Source organism: Platalea leucorodia, assembly GCF_965183815.1.
Source record: "Platalea leucorodia genome assembly, chromosome: 2".
In the NCBI taxonomy this organism is placed as follows: Eukaryota; Metazoa; Chordata; class Aves; order Pelecaniformes; family Threskiornithidae; genus Platalea; species Platalea leucorodia.
In genome coordinates, this window is record NC_138824.1 from 124,525,727 (window position 1) to 124,544,858 (window position 19,132).

At 41.1% G+C, this 19,132-nt stretch overlaps 1 protein-coding gene across 1 annotated transcript; it reads right to left on the reverse strand.

Annotated features, from left to right (window-relative positions):
- Positions 1–926: 926 nt before the first annotated feature.
- Positions 927–18,449, reverse strand: LOC309587036 (cell surface glycoprotein CD200 receptor 1-A-like). Its single transcript, XM_082304911.1, has 6 exons — positions 18,163–18,449; positions 5,834–6,142; positions 4,809–5,060; positions 3,899–3,998; positions 2,927–2,978; positions 927–2,013 (listed from the first exon to the last, which is right to left on the reverse strand). The coding sequence occupies exons 1-6, from the start codon at positions 18,248–18,250 to the stop codon at positions 1,891–1,893; spliced, it is 924 nt and encodes a 307-aa protein (XP_082161037.1). The 5' UTR covers positions 18,251–18,449; the 3' UTR covers positions 927–1,890.
- Positions 18,450–19,132: the final 683 nt, after the last annotated feature.

Here is a 19,132-nt window from a genome sequence, read left to right on the forward strand (position 1 = left end):
TAATAGGCCTGTAAAGGATCATAAAACCCTACAGCTAGACAGCAGGTTAGCAGGTATTATACATCTGTAAATATAATATATTATATAGAAACTGGCAAGAATCTACCTTCAAGAGCTGCTGTGTCATAGGATGAACCCCACTTTATGGACACTGAGCAACATAAATGACTTTCCAGCCCACAGAAAAAAGTCTAAGAAGTGATGACACTGGTTTTGGGTGGGAAGAAAGATCATTGGCCAGTATTACACCTATCTTAAGTGGGGAATTTAAGAGGGTTATGACTGAGTTGACTTCCTTGGTAAGTCACTGGAAGCTGAGGTTCCTTTAAAACTTTCTGTTTGTAGCTGATTGATATTCAGCTTTGATCCCTTCCATTCCAAAATGACATACAGAAATGGAGAAAAGCAATACTTGCATGCAGAGAGCACCTGGACAAAAGTGGCTGTTTCAGAGCTGGTAGAGTGAGAATAAATAACCAGTTGTATCCGTTTACATCAGTAATACATTGAGAAACTGCAATCGATTTAGAAGTCTGTTTCCAAGCACTGGATCATAGCCCTCGGGAGGCTATCTCAAAAGAAAGCTCTAGCAATGTGTGGCAAAGAAGTTTCTATTGTCTGATGGAAAAATCTAGTTCTTCTGGTCCTCCCATCAGACCAAGCACCCAAGTCAGTCTTTTAAAATACTGAAATAAGAGGTAGTAAACAGAGGTTTACAAATGGATTTCTTTACTCTTACTGTAAAGCCAATTCATACTGTAGCTAGTAAGGCATCAATCCAAAAATTTTAAGAACTGCTAGAGGACAATTTATTTGACTTATTCCCAAAGGATATTTTGGGAAGGTGAGAAGAAGTCACCTCAACACAAGACACATTAAGATAATAATATAAGCTAATTTACATATAAAAAAGTGAACTTGCAGGTATATTTAAAAGAATATCAATAAAACATCTAGACATATGAATGAAAAAAATGTTCAGTTGCGGTAGTTAAAATAAATATGACTAGAATTAGCAAACATTTTATCCTTTTTGTACATTATTGCACAGTTATAGAAGACATATTTGAACTTGTTTTGTTTTGTGAAATATTTGATGTTTCTTTCTGTTAAAAGTAGCTTACCGGATTTGAGTAACATAATTCTTTTACAGTATCTTAATGCCAATACTCTTAAGAAAGAGAGAAATACCATATCTTCAGAGAATCTTACGGAAAAGTAATCATAACAATAATCTGAAATACAGAATGAACACATTTATTGGAAATACTGAATATGAACCTTACAAATAAATTAATCATGCTAGTGAAGTCTCTTTCTTAGTGGATGACCTTGTAAATTCATCACTCACTTCCATTTTCAGAATTGGAGATTAAAGGTCTTCCCTACCAATACATTCCGCCATTTGAGCTATTCTGTGATGATCAGTACTCAGGCTACTATGTTAGTACTTTGTGAATTAGAAAAAAGTGGCTGTTGATTGAAGAGTGTTTCATTTTAGTTCAGACATCACACTCCTCCCATCTCCCAAATGTGTGCAACATAGTGTCAAGTGCATCAAAGTAATGCCTACAAGTGACTGACAAAACTAGGATCTCCAAGGCAAGAACAGCAAAGGGAAGACTGATCACAACAGCTTTTCTAGGAAAAACTATGGCATGGGGTCAGTCACATTTTCCCAAGGAATAACAGGAAACCTGTTTCCTTTCCCAAGGAAAAAGGCAAAACAGGGAAAAAAAGAACTATACAGCCTCATCAGCAAGCACAGGTGTCTGAACAGACCTAGCGAACTGTCTTGCCCCAATATCTGATGAAATCCTCTGAGATTTTTCTTTCTATAACCCGTCTTTTATAAAGTGTCTCTCTCCCTTTCCAGTGTTGTTGAATCATTCATGTTGCTGGCGACAGTCCTTGTGGAAGATTCTGCTCTGTTGTCAGGTCAGACACTGAGTTGTAAATTACGTTTTCCTTCTGCACATAAGTAGTATAAGGTTCCACTTCCATTGTGTCATCCTAGCAAAACAAAAACCAAAAACTGTAAATGCAAGGGGTAGTTTAATTTGGCAGGACTCTGCAAGTCTTTCATCTGGACTGAAGAATGTAACTGGGAAATAGTGCTCCCATATTTATTCTTCTTGGACTCAAGAAAAAAACCTCTATTGCCTTTTCTACCAAAGAATGTGTATTGCTGTTTCTGTCAGAGATTTGGAGGGTAAAGCTGAGGTATTGGTTCACCTGCCTCCTTTTCCTCCCCTTCTACTTATCTGGGCCTGAAAAAAATTGTATTAGGGTCTAATTCTCTAGAAAGAGCAAATAACATGCTAGAGTCTTGACCATGATTGATTCCTCCATCAGTCTACAATTTCAGTCTCCTTCCATTGTTTTATAAAATGTTTTGTCTTGAGTATGGTTGGTTCTTTGATTGTGGACTGGCCATATAAGATAAAAAGTGGCCTTCAAAACTTGCACATTATCATTCTGGACATCAGGAGAGATATTCTTTTTTCCCCCTGTGTCTGTTAATTTTGTTGTTTAATTCTCTTGTTTACTAATAGCTTTCTTAATATTCCCCAACCCATGGTATTACAGTATCCTTCCCGAGTATTGTTTGTACAGCAGCTGTGGTCAGTGTATCTGATATGAGCAGGGAGATGTGGTGGGACTCACTCCTTGCTAAGATAAAGGATGGCAGTTGCTGAGCCTTTGCTGTTGGAACATGCCTCTAATGTGTGCTCCAAGTCAAAATTATGGTGATGATAGGCTTTGTTTTGTCCTGAGATACAGCTAAGAGCAAACAGGTAAGACACAGTAGCACCTGCTGAAAGCAGAGAGTAAAAATCTAATGCTTTCCCTTTACTGACCATGTTTTCAGGGCTACCAGAAGATCCCTGATTTGGTGATGGTCAAATTTGCTCATTCTCCTTACCTGTGAGGAATGTGTAGGAGCAGTCTCAGGAGCTTTGGTTTTGTGGCACAGTCTGTGAAAAAGAAAACAAATATTAAAGCAAATTCCTTCTTCAGTCCTAGGTTTGGCTGGATCACAGCCTGGTTTCTTCGATCACAAGCTTATGAAACATTTCTTTTTCTTGTCATCAGCAGTAAAGCCAAAAGGCCTTCTCATGTCTCTCCCTCCTTGACTTTTGATCCTGAAATTATGGCACCCTGACTTTCTTTAGAGGTCTTTTCTCATGTTTGTGGGAGCTTAAGCACAAAGTGGAAGCAGAAGATTAAAATCAAAGTCCTCTGAAAGGATGTACAATTTGCAGTTAGTGAAACTGTATTGAACCATTCTTCGCCTCTAAGGGAGAAGCTTTGGGAGGAAAACAGTTTTGGCATAGGGGAAGGAGGGAACATAGCTGAGGTTTTCAGTACAGGTGCTAATTCAGCCTTTCTCTGCACAAATGATTTCGGTAGTTTTTCCTTGGAACTGCTTTTTTCTCCACAGCCAGTCCTAAAGTGTCTAGAGTCCAGCTTCACCCAGGGAGCTTCTTCATAAATACAGATACAATCTGCTGTCCCCTCTACTGATGTGGCAGGATAGCACCGGTCAGTCCTCTGGCACTTGGTAGAACCAACCCCCTGCTCTAAACAAGAGAAACACTGGCAGACTATCACCGTATCTGAAGAACAGTTTCCTATTAGAATGAAGAGTTCCCCTTTAGTGTAGCAGGCAATGCAATGAAGGATCCTCTGCCAACTTCTGCCCATTTATATTTTACTCAGGTGCATTGTTCAGTGAAGAGGTGTGCAATGCAGTGTCTGCAGTATGGAAATATTTGATGTAGTTAATTCAGTTATTCATAGCAGCACAGACTGACAGAATCATATGATTTCAAGACACAAACAGTACTTAAAGATTTCTTCTAGCAATCTTTCCTTAGCACCCTATCATACATACCTGTCTCTGTGGAGCTTAAAATAGTAAATGACAGCCATGACAGTGATAATGCTCAGGAAACCAGTGATGATGGAGACACACAGGATAAAGATGATGTTCTCTAAACACAAAGAATTGATCTTAGTCATATCTTCTTACTGCTCAGTTTCTTTATTATTTCAGTATAAGATTAAAGCTGCTTTAGCACCCACACACATTTTCAGCATGTTCATAAAATAAATATCCTCTTCAGCAGAAGGGAAAGTCAGTAATGAAACTTGTCTGAGAAACACAAATGGAGTCTGTGTCAGAGACAAAAGCAGATCCCACAAATCCCACAGTGGACACTCATGATAATTTTTCACTAAGCCATATCTGAGCTCCTCTCAAGGACTCAGCATATCTCAGTACTGCAACTCATGGGTAATTCTCAAAAGCAACAAAAAAAGCAAAAACCAGAAACCAAATGTGTTCGTGTCAGACATTCACAACTCGGAATGAAGTGATTTATTTGTTTCTGCTGGCCACACAGGAGTTGGTTCTCTTTCTCTTTCTTACCACGATCTGAGCACGAGACTTCAGGTTTGCATCTAAAAAAAATTTTGCTGATGTTCTGCTTCCAAGTGATTATTTTAACACTAGGACCATGACTGCTTCGTCTCTGTTTCCAAGAACATTTCCACCTCCAAAGGAATACTACCACGCTTATGTATATCCCTCCTAGGGAAGAAACCATTAGGAATAGTGTCTACAACACAGACAAGCTGGTGATGTTACTGGGAAAAGGCAGTTGGGGATGGTACTCTTGTCTATATGGGACTTCACTGAAGGATTCTATAGCTTTTATAGATTTTCCTTCCTAGAAGGAACAAGAGTGTGCACAGGAGGCTAACCAGGATTTTGAGTGCCGAACGCACAAAGGGAAGCTTACTTGAGGGGCGACAGGCTATGGACTTGCTCTGGTTCCCAGCCGGGTGCGACACAATGCAGGTGGTATTAGTCACGTTGCTGCTGTGTGCTGTGAACTTGCTGAGAACAGTCACTGTCCCGTTGTCATGGACTTCTTCCTTGGCGGTGGAGTTGCTCTCTAGGACCCACGAGATGTGAGCAGCCGGCTTCCCTGCCGCTGCCTCGCACACGGGGCTGCCGTGGTCATCACAGTACAGGATCAGCCTGGGGGGGACTGCAAAGCATCAGGAGGGGGAGATACATGGAGTTAGTTTGCCACAGCTGGCATAGGGTGTTCTTGTTCTCTACCCAAAATGAACACAGTGAAAAGAAGAGAATAAGGTTGGAGGTGCCATCCCATTACAGCGGCATGGGCCAAAGTCACAAGAGGCAAAGATCGCGCCTCTTTTTTCCATTTGGGCAACTCTTCCCCCATGCAGGTGAGTTACCACAGCCATGTACCGTTAGAGGAGGTACCCCTGGACATTGCCCTGGGGAATTGTCCCAAATACAGGGCTGAATCAGACTTGTGTCCTAAGCAGCCATCGTACACGTGGTTTAAAGTGTATCTGCATGCCAGCACAGGAGGAAGTGGGTCCATTCCTACTGCCTGGATAAGAACATCTCGCGTTTGATGGAGTATCTCAGCGCTTGGGAGTGTTACTGTCACATGCTTTAGTTGTCTTAAATTAGTGTTTTAAGGAGTGATTCTACAGGATAACTGGATGCATGTGCAGAATCCTCTTTTAGCGTCTTGGAAATTGCTTCACACCAGTCGTTTCTAACTAGACAGTGGAAAAGGGGGCAGCAGAAGGGAGAAGAGTTTTGGGAAATAAGGAGAAGGGAAACGCAGAGCTACTATCAGTGAAATGCATGACAATTTATCCCGGCAAGAAAGCTCCTCTTCTTACTGGACGCTTCCCCCGGTGCATGGGGAGAGGAGCTTTGTATGTCCAGGCCCAGACACGGTCCTTTGGAGAGCGGTAAAATGAGGAAGGAGTCCCTTACCTAGCACGATCAGGTTGTACGTCTTGTGGAAGTTCCCTTCTGTTGCTACTACTTCGCAGGTGTAATTTCCTTCATGGGCTATTCCCACTTGCCGTATCTCAAGGGCAGGATCGCACTCTGGTGTGAGTTTCCAGTTCATGCTGTCACTGCAGTTTGTTCTGTTGGTCTCGTTCGTATCAGCCCTGTACCCCAAGGTGCAGGGGCCTCCAACCTTGGGGCTTATTTTCCACGTTACCATCGTTATACTTGGTTTGGAATAGCAGGCGAGCACAGAGCTGCTGCCTACTGTCACTGACACGCTGTTGTTCCCTGAAGGAGAGAAAGAAGGAGAGGGACGTGTGAGAAGGTGCCCAGGGATGTCACTCATAGCCTTGGAGTTCTGCTCTGTGCTTCACAGAGAAATGTCTGCACTGTTACGTGCCGGCGTGAGGCCTTGTCTGTGCTCATCTGCAAGTTGTCTGTCATCTCATATTGCAGCTGTGGATAATGGAGCCAGGGGCCTATCACAGCCGACCCTCTTGAAACTACCAACGAATTTCCCACTGGGGCTCAGCTTAGTGGATAAGACAGATACTGGAGGAAGACCCTACTCCTGCCCATTGTCTTAATCTGTTCATCATCTGAATAGTGTGTTTCTGTCGGGAAATCCTCCAGTGGGTTGCCACTTACAGGCTGAAATGATAGAAATTTGGCTATTGCATTTGGCCACATGATAATGACTTTTCTCTGGGACTGTTGCTACCAATGAAGTGAACAACTTTTCTGCATTCATACAAAATCCAACACTGTGGGCAAAGGCATTTTCTATACCTCTCAGACATGACCACAACATAAACTACAATGATGGAGGTTTGTGTAGGAGAAAAGGTTTTTGCCTTATGTCTCAGTGGTGTCTTTTCATTTTCTGAATCTTTGTGAACACATATATTCACACTATGAGTGTACACAATCTGTACGTACGCATTCACACTGTGACTGTACTTTTTTTACTGCAGCAGTCCCCACAGGCCATGAATGTAAGTTCTGACCATCTTTCTGCCAGGCACGCAGCTACGAAGGTGTAAAATATGCCCGTATCCCTGTGCCTCTTCCTTGAGAGGCTAAGATTGCAGAGAAATTTTTTCAGTTGATGTATCAACTGTGTTGACTCTCTAATAGTGAGTATGTCTTCTTCTTGAATTCTGTTTTGCATTTGCTTGGAAACACGTTCTATTTTATGTTTTGTCCTTCTATGACACTGAGTCTTCTTTTGGGTTTTAAAAGATGAATCTTGCTTGGAGTCAGGCACAACACCTCCTCTCTTTATCTTTTCATGATCCATGAACTATGTACTTGAAGCCAGATGTCTGTATGGAAAAGCTTGGACCTAGTGCTCTTGTCCTTTTTGGAAGTTATCACATTGGCCGTTGAAGGGCGGAGAGCCAGACCACTGTTACGGCTCCTCTGTGGGCTGTGCTTGTTCAAGACAAGTTATACCCTCAGGATTGCCTGTAATTTTTTTTTTTTTTTTTTTTTTTGCTTATGGGTCCCTGAATTTGTTCTTAGCCAAGAAACTAATTTTCCCGTTTTTTTTTTTTTTTTCTCTCCCACAAGCTTTCAGGGCTGATTCTTTTTTGCATACATTGAACGTGAGTCATGCTTGCTCTCTTTATATTGACCAGATTTGGGACCCCTTATCTGCCTGTCTCTTCAGCTGACACATCCAAGGGGTCAAGCTTCTAACCCCAAGATTCATTTCACTATTTCCTTGACCATTGAAGTCTCTCAACATTATGCCACCTTTGGGACAGTTGGTTCTTTTGCTTTGTTTCAACTAGTTACATTTTCATAGAATCATAGAACCATAGAATGGTTTGGGTTGGAAGGGACCTTAAAGATCATCTACTTCCCCCTCTGTCCTTTGGATCCTGCTGAAATTAGAAGCAAACAACACCAAAAATCCACAATGTATGTATGTGTATAAATAACCACCTGAAGAAGACCTGTTACAGATAAATAACCTTTGTTTCTCAAAATGTCCTAGGTGCAACAATCAATGAATTAATAGGAATAACACCTATAGCTGTAGTCCAAGCCAGCCTCCATTTACCACCTCACTCATTTCCTCTTTTAATAGGTGACCATTAAACTTTGGGACTGTAAACCACTGATCTCCGAGTGCTCTGTGTCTCTGGTGGAACCTCAAGTTGCTCTTTCCTTGGGCTGAGTAATGGTTTTAGTGGCATTCTGGCATTTAGTGGCATTCTGAGGAGGTGTGCGAGGAGAAAATCAGAGTACTACTTTCAAACCATGCACTAATCTGGAGGGACAAACATTAACCAACCTGATTTGTACTGACAAATGAGTTTTTCACAAATTATTCCAAAAATGTTAAACTCCTCCCCAAACCTTTCAAGCAGATATACTAAAGAGGCAATTGAAAGTTCAGCTGGAATATGCAAAGAATTAGAAGACCTAAGTTTTGCGTGATTAATCAAACCTTTGCCAAAGTCTTCCTCAGAGGTACCAGACCTGACTTTGTCGTGTTTCTCTATCCCCTACCCAGAGCTGGAATTCAATTACCTCTGCTGGCTGGCACAATGTGAAGCCCAGTTTCTGAACATTCACAACACTATAAGAGAAGGTCTTAATGAGCATCAACTTCAAATTATTAGTCAAATCATTACTATTAGCCCCTTTGAGAAAACTACAGTTGGTTTTACCTTAATAATATTGTCTCAAATCTCATTATCTTCTGGAATTTACGTGAATGAACCATTCCAGCTCAACCACTTTTCCTTCCATTTAATTGTGTTCTTGGGAAATGATTTCTAACTTGGAAAATGAACACAGTTCACTGCATTTTAACCATTTAAAGATTCCTTTAAAGATTTTTGCCTTTTCATTTTGAGGATTAAGTATCCTTTGGGTGAAGACATTTCCAAACCTAGACCTAGCTTCTGCAGATTGATAGGAGGTGTAGCTGCCATATTGCCCCACACTACACTACACTACACTACACCATGCAGCGCTGTAATGTATTAGTTACTCCAGCTGTATAACATGGAAACCAGAGTGTAATTCTGAGAGGGTTTTTTTTTGCTGGTAGAAGAGGAAAATTAGGTGGGGATAGTACTTCACTGAAGCCATCCACTTGCAATTTTTATTAAATAAAGGAAAGAATACTTAGCGTCCTGCTGCTCAGTACTGCCAGGATTCATCAATTGATGTTTCCAAGCACGGCTGAAGAAGAAAAGTGCTATCTGTTCACACCATTTTCTGATACACCAATTACCCACCAGCCCCACAAATGCTTGTCTCCTTAATTCAGTTGTCAACAGTGTTCTGTGATACATTATTACACTGGAAGTGTTTTTAAATGACAAGGTTTTTTCTGCTTAATGGCATTTCAAGAAAATGTGAGGTGTGTGTTTTAAACTCAGGTGATTTTACCAGGAGGAGAGGAACTGAAAGAAGCCTTTTGTCTCATGATGGTGTCTGAATGTGAGTTCTGTGAAAGTCTCTGAAAATTGGAGAACAAAGTGTTTCCTCTCCCAGTTTAACACTGCCAAGAGCCTCAGATGTCAAGAGTCATGTCATCAGTATGGCTGACCTCATCTGAAAATGACTAAGCAAACCTAAGCATTCAAACAGCTTGTGTGCTGGGGCTGGGCTTTCTTTGGATAATGTTTGCAAATGTTGCACGGGAATGATGATGTTGTGCATATTTAACTGGGTACGCTTTCATTTACATATTAAAGCAGTATCATTTTACTTGTCTTTCAACTCTGCATCTCCTAAGCCGCCTGTTGCAATGTACAAGTTCCCCAGCATAACGGCTTGTGTGCTTCAAGGCTGTAAAGAAAGAGGGAGTGAAAGTGGTGCTTTCTGCTATGCCTTTCTGTCATATTCTCCCCTGAATGAATCAGGTACCGTTCACTTCAAATGATAAGCCACATCAGTCAGCTTAAAATCTGCTGAATCATGTTTAAGTACAATTTTAGGTTTACAAGACATTTGTAGAAGGATTCTGAATTCCCCTGTATCTTGTTATTAATTTAGAAGGCTTTTAGCAAGGCAGGAGCTTTTCCTCAGATGGTAGATTAATTAGTAAAATTAGATTAATTAGATTAATTAGTAAAAAATCTTCTTGTTTATCCTAGCCTTACATACACCTTCCTACTATTGTAAAGGGGCATTATAAACATAATAAAATTAAACTGCTTTCACTTTACTGCCCTCTTTCATTGCTAGAGTGCAGGTAAGTGGCATTAGTGTAAATATGAATTGTGTGCTTCTTCCTTGCTTTGCATCTTTTCTCATGCATGCTGCCAGAAACATGATCTTTAGACTTCTTTTACAGAAGAATGCATATGCAAAAAATCCTGAAAGGTTTGGTTAATTTGTATTTCTGAAATGACTTTGAAGACCTCCTCTTAAGGTGGAATAGACGATATGTTATTATCTCTCTAGAACAGACATATTATTAGGAAGAGGTTTTATCCTTTATTATGACCCTGTTAGCCTGCTAGCATTCTCCCAAGAACTGTCTAAAACTCTGTGTTGAAGTCAGAGAAAGAAAAAAAATTGGTATGGGAGCAAGGTGTAACTGCAGAACCTGCACCTATTTTGATCCTCTTCCAGTTCAATGTGGCGTGGAAGCATGTTGTGATGGCAGAGTGCTGTGGATACCTACTAGACCGAGTCCCAAAACCAGTGTAGCCAGGCTGATAGTTCTGCTGGGCTTTTGCTCATTAGCCCTGCTTGTCAGCCATGTGGATGGTTAGAGTGCTTCCATTTCTATAGATGCTCACTTACATGACCACACGGTGCAGAAATCTTCCAGCATGCTTGCTGTTCTTCCAAGAAAGCATATGCAAAAAGAGAGCTCTGCTTCATTTTATCACAGAGCATAGTACCAAGTTCAGATAATTTAGGATTCTGAACTGTGTGAGCTAAAATCTTGTCACTCACAAGCAAAATAGGACTGGGGCTGGGTAATACTTAATAAGAAGCTTCCAAATCATAAAGAATAGTGTCAGCCATTTTCATAACAGTTTCTGATGAAAAGAGGATTTACCTTTCTTTGCCTTATTTCAATCTAAAATATAGCCTAATGAGTTGTCAAGACTTGCTGTTTTTTACCACAGAGTTAGCTTTATTTAAAAACAGTCCAAAATGTATATTCTCAGGAATTAATCTGTAAATAGCTATGGGATCAACCAGCACAAAGGCAGTTCTGGAAACAGAAATTATTCTCATCCCTACCCTGTCCTTCCTGGTCAGCCATAGCATTTCCTTCAATTTGGAGATGTTGATAGGACCTCATGTTGGGCTGAAGTTGGGCATGCCCTACTTTCTCTTTCTAGTGAGCATACCAAAAGCCATCTAGTCTCTAAAAGTATGTTTTATTAGAACATAAACCAATATGCTAGAAAGTGATAGCTCGTTAGGGAACTCAGAATTGCTAGCTATACTCATGAAAAAAAAAAGGCCTGAAAATAAATCTTCCCTGCTCCCTGTGCCTTTGCAGAACAAATTCTTTCTCCCAGTCCTCTCTTCTACTCCACCAGCTTTTGGTGACTTGTCAGGCTGTACAGATTCCACATGATCTCTTCTGAGCTCCTTTTTCCATCACTTCTATGACTTCTTGTGGGTCTGCTCCAACCAAACCCTTTGCCAGGGTCTCCTCATCTGCTTTCTTTCCCCTCCTTATGCTGCCTGCCCCAGCCTGCACTCTTGGGTATGTACTCAGCAGCTCTGCGGGAAGACACAATGTCCCCTTCCCTCCGAGAATTTCACTAAACCTAAAGGGGATGTGCTCTGCAGGAGAACTAAACAAACAAAAGTATTCCACTCTGTTAAGGAGGGAAGGTTCAGTGCTGCAAGTGTTCTAATTCAGACCTGTCGCTCCACCACTGTTTTCTAGAATGGTCCTGTAAAATGGCTAAAAGTTTCCTCTGTGATAGCTGATTGGTTTACGACCAATGCGTCAGGGCATATGTGCCCTACATGTCAGCATTTATCTATTCAAATGATGGCTCGGAAACAAGCCAGTACGTTGCACTGCTACTTCTCTCAAGGTGAAATCCCGTGTTATAGCTGACCTGAACTGACAGCTTGCTGTAGCTGAAAACGGGGATAACCAGTGCAGCAAAGGCCTCGCTCTCTGTGGGTCTGCAGAGAACAAGAAGTTCGAAGAGGTGTGAGCTATATCAGGCTCATCTCGGTGCTGTGATAACCGTAGGATGATAATTAAATGTCAGTACTGTTAACTATTTCATTGCACAGAAGAGAGATTAAATGAAGGATCGTATATCTACACATTTATTGTAAATAACTTCTCGTTTTCAGTCGTATTCTTCACAAATGAGTAGCGTCTGGAAAATGGCAATCATTTTTTCTGTTAGCCAGAAGGAGCAGAGCTCAGGAGCCCAGGAGTACGTGCCGTCTGTCACACTGATGTAGAGAACAGGCGAGTCAGGTGCCGGCGGTTCTGTACAGCTCTGGGCCCAACCGTCCTATTTTGGTTGTGCACGCAAATCCATCACGAGCAGGTTTTACCTTAGAGACTCGTCTGACAGGTGGGTAGGGTAGGAGGCCTTTAGACTCAAGTCCTCCAATTTGACTCCAGCCTTTGGAGTTCACCTAATTATAATATCAATAATATTACGCCATCCCTCATTGTCTCTCCTTGACTGTTGAAGAAGATTTTAAGCCATGTCCGAGGAGGTTCTCAAGCTCTATTCCAGTGCATGGAGTGCACATTCCAATGCACTGCCAGATTCCACTTCCATGTTTGAAAATGGACATATCCTCTCTCAGGGAAAAACAAACTCAGTCGAGGAGTTCGCATTTGTGTTTCAAAAATGTGCTGGTTGCTGTTGTCGTGCTAAGATTACTGTAATTGAAAAAGACTGGGGGAAAGACTTTGCTCTGTTTTTTTTAATGTGGTTTATGTAGCGTGTTTGACAGCTGTCGTGGATAACTACTTGCACCTGTTCCTTTGCAGCGTCACTTATTTAGTCATTTCTCCTGTTTCGCAGAGTCTTTCTCACAGTAAAAGGAGAAAGAAAGATTTTAAAAACAGGAAAATTTGATTGTGAAGCCACTAAATTTTTCAGGGGAATCACTGCAAAATCAGACAGCTATGCAGCTTGAAAGTGCTTTTGATTGCTTTCAAATAGGAACGATTTCCAGCCTCTGTTATTCTTTATAGCAGGTTTTAACCCACAGTAGAACTTTTTCTTGCCCCCAAAATGACTCAAGTTCCATGACAGCCTCTTCAGAAATTTAGCTGTTAAAGAGTTTTTCACACCGTACTGAGACTGCTTTACTTTCTCAGACATCGTCCTATTGTGTCTTCATTTCTTACAGTAACAATCTACCACAGCGTTTTGGTGCATCGCCCCCCACACACACTGCGTGACGTATTAAACTTAGAGGTATAATGAACTGAAACAATGATCGTACCACAAGCGAATGACTAACTGTATCTTGGAATGAATATATTATATGAGTCATAGCAAGTCATAATCAAAAAGGCAGTACCGGACACTTGGAAGAGGCCAGATACAACAGGCTGAGCTCTGCATCTCTTTTCCCCTTCTACTGCCACAGAGTGCCTGTGACACTTAGCAAGGCTTGTCTGGAATGAAGTGAAAGAGAAACAACTTGAAGTGCTTTATACTAGCACAGGGATTGCTAAAGTACTGACAGAGTTTTATATTTGATAGCTTTGTGGCTCTGAAAATGTAGCCACAGCAGCACAGGACAGAGTGTGGGCTGAAAACCAGCCCTGCGTGTCTGGCGAGTAGTAAGTAATTAGCCTACTCTAATTTTCATGACAAAAATACATGAACTAGCTGGCCTGAGCTCATATGACTGTTTCTTGAAGCTGTGATCACAGTTTTTTCAGCGTGGACATATCTTTAAAAGGACACAATAAGAGACTTAAACCTTTCTTGTTAGTTTTCCACTCACACTCTTATCCGTACTCGTCATTATTCCTTGAAAATATCTCCTATTCCCCTTTCATTCTATTTAGGCTTTTTTCCTATTTTCAGAAATTCCTTTCTTCTAATTCCTTTACTAATGGCATTGGCATTCGCATCAGGAGTGTGTGAGGAAATTTGCTGAAAGCCGGAAGAATGTAGCATTACTAATACAGAGAATGGAAATGTCACACAAAAAGAACCAGGTGACCTTGATGAGTAGAATGGTAGATGTGTGCTCAAATTCAGCAGCTCAAAATGTAATAACAATAAAAAAAAAGGTAGTACAACAAATTTAGGCTGGAAATTAGAATAGAGAATCTTGCCTCAATCAAGATTAAAACCAGCCTTTCAATAAGGTGGGTGCTTTTTTTGCTGCTCAGATTGTTTATGAAAAGTGTTTCATGATACCACGCCTGCAAAAAAAGGTGATTTGATGCAGTGATGTAGGGGTCCTTCCTGAGGTTTTGCTTCTACCCTCACGTAAATGGGCTATGTCTCAATATAAACATGACTTTGTAGAAAAAAGGATGGGTACACTTCTTTAATGAAGGAATTAGTTGGTGTTTAAATGATGTGTTAGAGTCATCCAGCTTGCAGAACAAACACCATTGGCCAAATCCTCAACGGATAACAAATCATCACTGAACTTAACAAGCTGTCACATATTATATCAGTCTGACTGTAAACTTTAAACTTGGTATAGCAACTTTTGTGTGCAAAGTAAGTAGATCTTCATCCTTGCAGAATGTGAGCTGGAATGGATGAGGGGGAAAGGGATTTACACGGGATGCCAAAGTGCCTTGGGTAGTATTTCTTTCAGAGTAGCACTGTGACGCCATGTGTAACAAAGCACAAAGCCCCCCCACTTCTCAGTATAGAAACAGATACAGAATGTTTTATATTCTGTTCTGCGTGCTGAACTTGGCCTTTTACTGTCTTCCTCACGAGAAGAAGAATAAAATAATTTGTACTGTTTGTTTATTTATTCTTAAGTGGCATTTTCCTGCTATTCTAAACAAAAATAGATCATTGACTGCAAACGGTAGGTTGTATGCCCTCTTTTTCGTACTTTGCAGAGAGCAGATAAGGGACTGCTGTGAAAACACACTTATTACCTCAGTTTTATATGGATAAAATCTCAGTTATACCTTGTTTAGTGCTTAGCTTTAGCGTAGTACTTTTCTTCCTAGCATTTTCTTATTCAATACAAGGATAAGGCAGCATAAGAAAATTCCCTACACTTTTTTCTTATGAATTATTGTACCTCTAGATACAAAATATATCAGCTGTGAGTTTTAAGTGGCATGTACTTCTACAAGTGCATTCACAATTAAAGAAAATCCACTTCGTAGTCATGGAGTATGTGGTCAACTTGCAAGACTCAACTTCCTTGTTTCCATGGTTTTGAAACTAGACACATTCAGACGTTGCATTTGGACCACAGCAAAGTAAAACATCAATGTCACAAGGACAGGCTTTGAAGATTGTACTAGGGCAATTTAGATGTCTTCTGAGAAATTTTTTGCTTAATTTAATAGTACAGAATTCTGTTCTAAGCATTTGGTTAAGAAAAACAAGCTGTTTGGATTCACCTGTTTTTAGGGTAAAAGAAGTCAGAATGATTCCAGCACATAGACCCAAAGGAGCAGCAAAGAAATAGTGAAATGGAGACAAATGTAAGTAAGTAAGTTTACCAAAATAGATTTTTAGTGTATGGGTTTTTTGTATCTGGAGCAAGATTCCACGGTAAATGAGAATAGGAGGCAACAGAGACAGGAGCACTGAAACACAGAGAAAGTAAGAAGGCAATAAAACACTAGTGCACTAGTGAAAGAGAATTTACAAGTTATATTAAGGAAATAAACTAAATGAAGGCAGTAGCATTCAAGAAAGTTATGTATGCAGGTAAACTTGAACTCCAGCCAGGTTGCTCTGTAAATCTACTTCACTTTTATTCACCTCAGACACTTTAATTCCAGCACTGATGCAATGTCACTGAGTTCAATTTTTAACTATCGATAAAACTGAACTAACCATAGAGAATCACATCTCGTTACTGACAATGGATTTCTTGCAGCTTCCTCTGAAGCACTTAGTCATATCTATTGTCACAGAATACAACTGCAGGTGCAGGACTTACATAGTCCAACACTGCAAATGTTAATCCAATAAAAAGAGATTTGTAGCATGAACCTCTCATAGAAGATCTTGCCCTCTCTTATCCCCTTTCCTTTGGAGTACGTACACAACCACCTGAGGTGTCCTCTCTGCTTAGTCAAACTACAGAAGTCTTCAAAGTGTTACCAAAAAGATTTTAATTTTGAGTCTTTTCCACTGCTGCTACTATGAGGATTGTCACAGAAGGAATGTTAGTACAGCTCACGCACCAGCAGCTTCAGTAGCATATTATCCAACTCCACTTGGGGGCAGATCTAGATATGACAATCATGAAGTGACCTCAGCCTTGCTTCTGAGCTGCCCCTTCTGCTGTTGTCAAAAATAACCAAACCACACAAAACAACATGCTAAAGAAATGTTAAGGAAAATGCTAATGCAGATAAAGGCTGGTTCACACAACAGTTTTTGCATGACCTTATTTCATTCAGAGTAGCTTGCTCTAGTCCTCAGAAGTGGGGACGTAGTCCTTCTGAGCTTCATACAACACTAACATTCTCTGGATAGAGTACACGCACTGGATCAGCTTGACACATTTAGCCTGTGATCTCTGAAGGAAAAAACCTTGCCACTACATCTTGCTCAAAACAGCCACCCTAGTATTGAAGGAAACAAGCTTAAGAGCAGTGTTAGCTAAAAACTTCCCATGAAATGTTGGCTGCATTTGGGGGGGGGGGGGAAGGTTCAAGCATGAAATTCAGGTTTAACTGAACATCTTTTTCTGTATTCTTTGAAGGCGAATATCACTGATTCACCAAGACACCAAGAAGTTAAAATCCAATTACCTTTTGGGTGAAAAAACTAACTTTTGGGTACTGGATTTTTTTTTTTTTATATTTCCAGCAAAGTCCATTTTTAGAAAGAATTTTTGCCAGTAGGATTCCCCTTCGTCTCCCCCATTTTCTTTTGTGACGTGTCCATACTCCTTTACTTTTTGAGCAGCTGTATTCAAAAATGTAGACTGCCTGTGATGCTACCAGGGTCTGTCTGCATGACCCTGAGCGGGTTCCTCAGTATTCTTTTCAGATAGTTCTTTACCTACAGACAGGTTTTTTACCTCCGGTGTGCCTGTTGTGAGGTTATCCATGCAAAGTTTAATAATGTTTGTGAAGTATTTCAATTTTTTCCAATGGGTAGCACTGAGGTAACCATTTTGGATCCCTCATTTGATCAGCCAAACACATTATAGATGGGTGTTCCCTCACTGCCAACAACGACTGCAACCGTTTTGCTTTAAAATATCACCAAGGAACCATTTTTATTTTCTGGCCAAGTGGAATGGAATAACTCATGTCCGTGCCGTTTCGTTCTACCTGTCCATAATAGGAATGGACACATAAACGTTACATATTATTCAGAGCTGTCCCGAGTTTAATTTGGATCTCACAGACCTATCTGCCTTCTCCCTCTATACATAGACAGTTTAGGTTTCTGGAACTGCTGCTCAAATCTCTAGTTCCATTACCAAGTCCCCAGACTGCTGCGTGGTGTCTGGAAGAGCACAAACTCTAGAAATGCAAATGAAGAGTATGTGGGAAACATTAACTGCTGTAGCTAAACTAGATTAAAACTAAGTCAACTAGACTAAAAGACGGGGTTAGAAAGGCTTAGGAGTGCCACTGTCTTTGGCACAAAAGCCCTTCCCACTCTTGATACCGACCATGCCCATTAGCCTCAGAACGAAATTCCAGAAACTGCCCCTACTGTCAGCGCATCAGTGATCTTCCACCGCTCCTCAGAAAGATGCAAGAGATCCCTGCCCTGTTTCAGAGTATCTGCAGCCTCTCTTCAGCAGAAACCACACGGCCAAAAGCTTCAAGTTCACAAACATTTTCCCGGGCATGTTTTTAATATGTCAAATGGATCGTTTTCTCAGATGATGTGGATTTAGAGGTCTGAGTAAAAAGGCTATATCTGTGACAAATGGTACATTCCCAGCTAAGGGTCACTAAATAATTGCCTACATGGAAGTCACAGGGATAATGCCTGGCAGCCTTGTGACCAGTAAGAAAAGAAGGGCAGGAGTGGATATTGGCGAAGCATGTTTTAGTTGTGCTCCATAATTTTTAGCAATTAAAGAAAGTCACAGCATGATGCATAGCTTTTATGGAAAGAAAATATCTGCACACATTCCCCTTTCTTCCATCCCGACGGCTGATTGGTCCCAGTTACACTCACCCACTGTTCTCGTGACCTTGGTGATGGTGAGCAGCACAAAAACACACACAGTCTTCCCAGCAATCTCCATGTCGGCTCCTGCTTTCATGGCTCAGGCAGCTCCGTCACTCCATCCATCCCACCGCCAACCTAGCTGTGGTCATGGGGAGTCCTTCTTCCCTGCCAGTGCATCCTCAGCAGCCAGTGTCAGTGTTTTCTCTCCCCCTTTCTCACTCCTCTCCTCTAGCTGTGCGTGCTCCTGATCGACTGGCTCCTCAAAGCTGGAGAGGTTCCTCCTTCTGACTTTTCAGAGCACTAGGCTTCCTGTGCTGAGAGCCTAGGCGAACGCTGAGGAAACAGATTGAACAACTCTGCCTTCCGTTCATTGGCTCTCCTCAGGAGGCTGATGAGTGGAGATAAACCCTGCAGCAGAGCTCAGAGAAGGTAAAAGCAGAGGAGATTATTCAAGGCTGAGTTTAATATCAAGAAGGAAATCTTAGTCTTGGGAAGCTAGAGAGAAACTTGTTCTTCGTATTTGTCACTACTACTACTACTACTGCTACTTCTTTGTCACTTCTTTGTCACTGCCTCCAAGAAGATTCCTCCTCATGTCTCCCTCAAAAAAATAAGCAGTCTCAAGTCTTCTCCGCAAGTGACATTTTTAATGATTTCTCCCTTCAGTAGCTACTTAGCTACTGGCAGCCTAGTTCTCATCTTGAACCACAAGGCTTTCCAGACCCTGGGGGGGAGAAACTGAGTTTTAAGGGGAAATGAAAGCCTATTTTACATACTTTTCAAGAGAAATAATACAGAAATTGAAGCTGGTCCACATCTTTCACTGAAAAACTCTTTGTTTTTTTCAGAATACCGTTGTGTAGGTTTTTTAAAAATGACACTGTACCTGTTTCCCCACTTCCTCGCTGATCTAGTAACTTCAGATTCAGGCTTTCTTTTCCTTTCTTAAGCCACAGCACAGTTCTTTAGGCCAGCA

What these genes read in the sequence shown, in the direction of transcription:
- LOC309587036 (XM_082304911.1), bottom strand. Translation starts at nt 18,250, where the DNA reads ATGAAAGCAGGAGCCGACATGGAGATTGCTGGGAAGACTGTGTGTGTT. An exon ending in GTACAACCTGATCGTGCTAG is followed by an intron (nt 5,061 to 5,833) that starts GTAAGGGACTCC and finishes GATGCTTTGCAG; the next exon opens with TCCCCCCCAGGCTGATCCTG. An exon ending in CTCCTACACATTCCTCACAG is followed by an intron (nt 2,014 to 2,926) that starts GTAAGGAGAATG and finishes TTGTTTTGCTAG; the next exon opens with GATGACACAATGGAAGTGGA.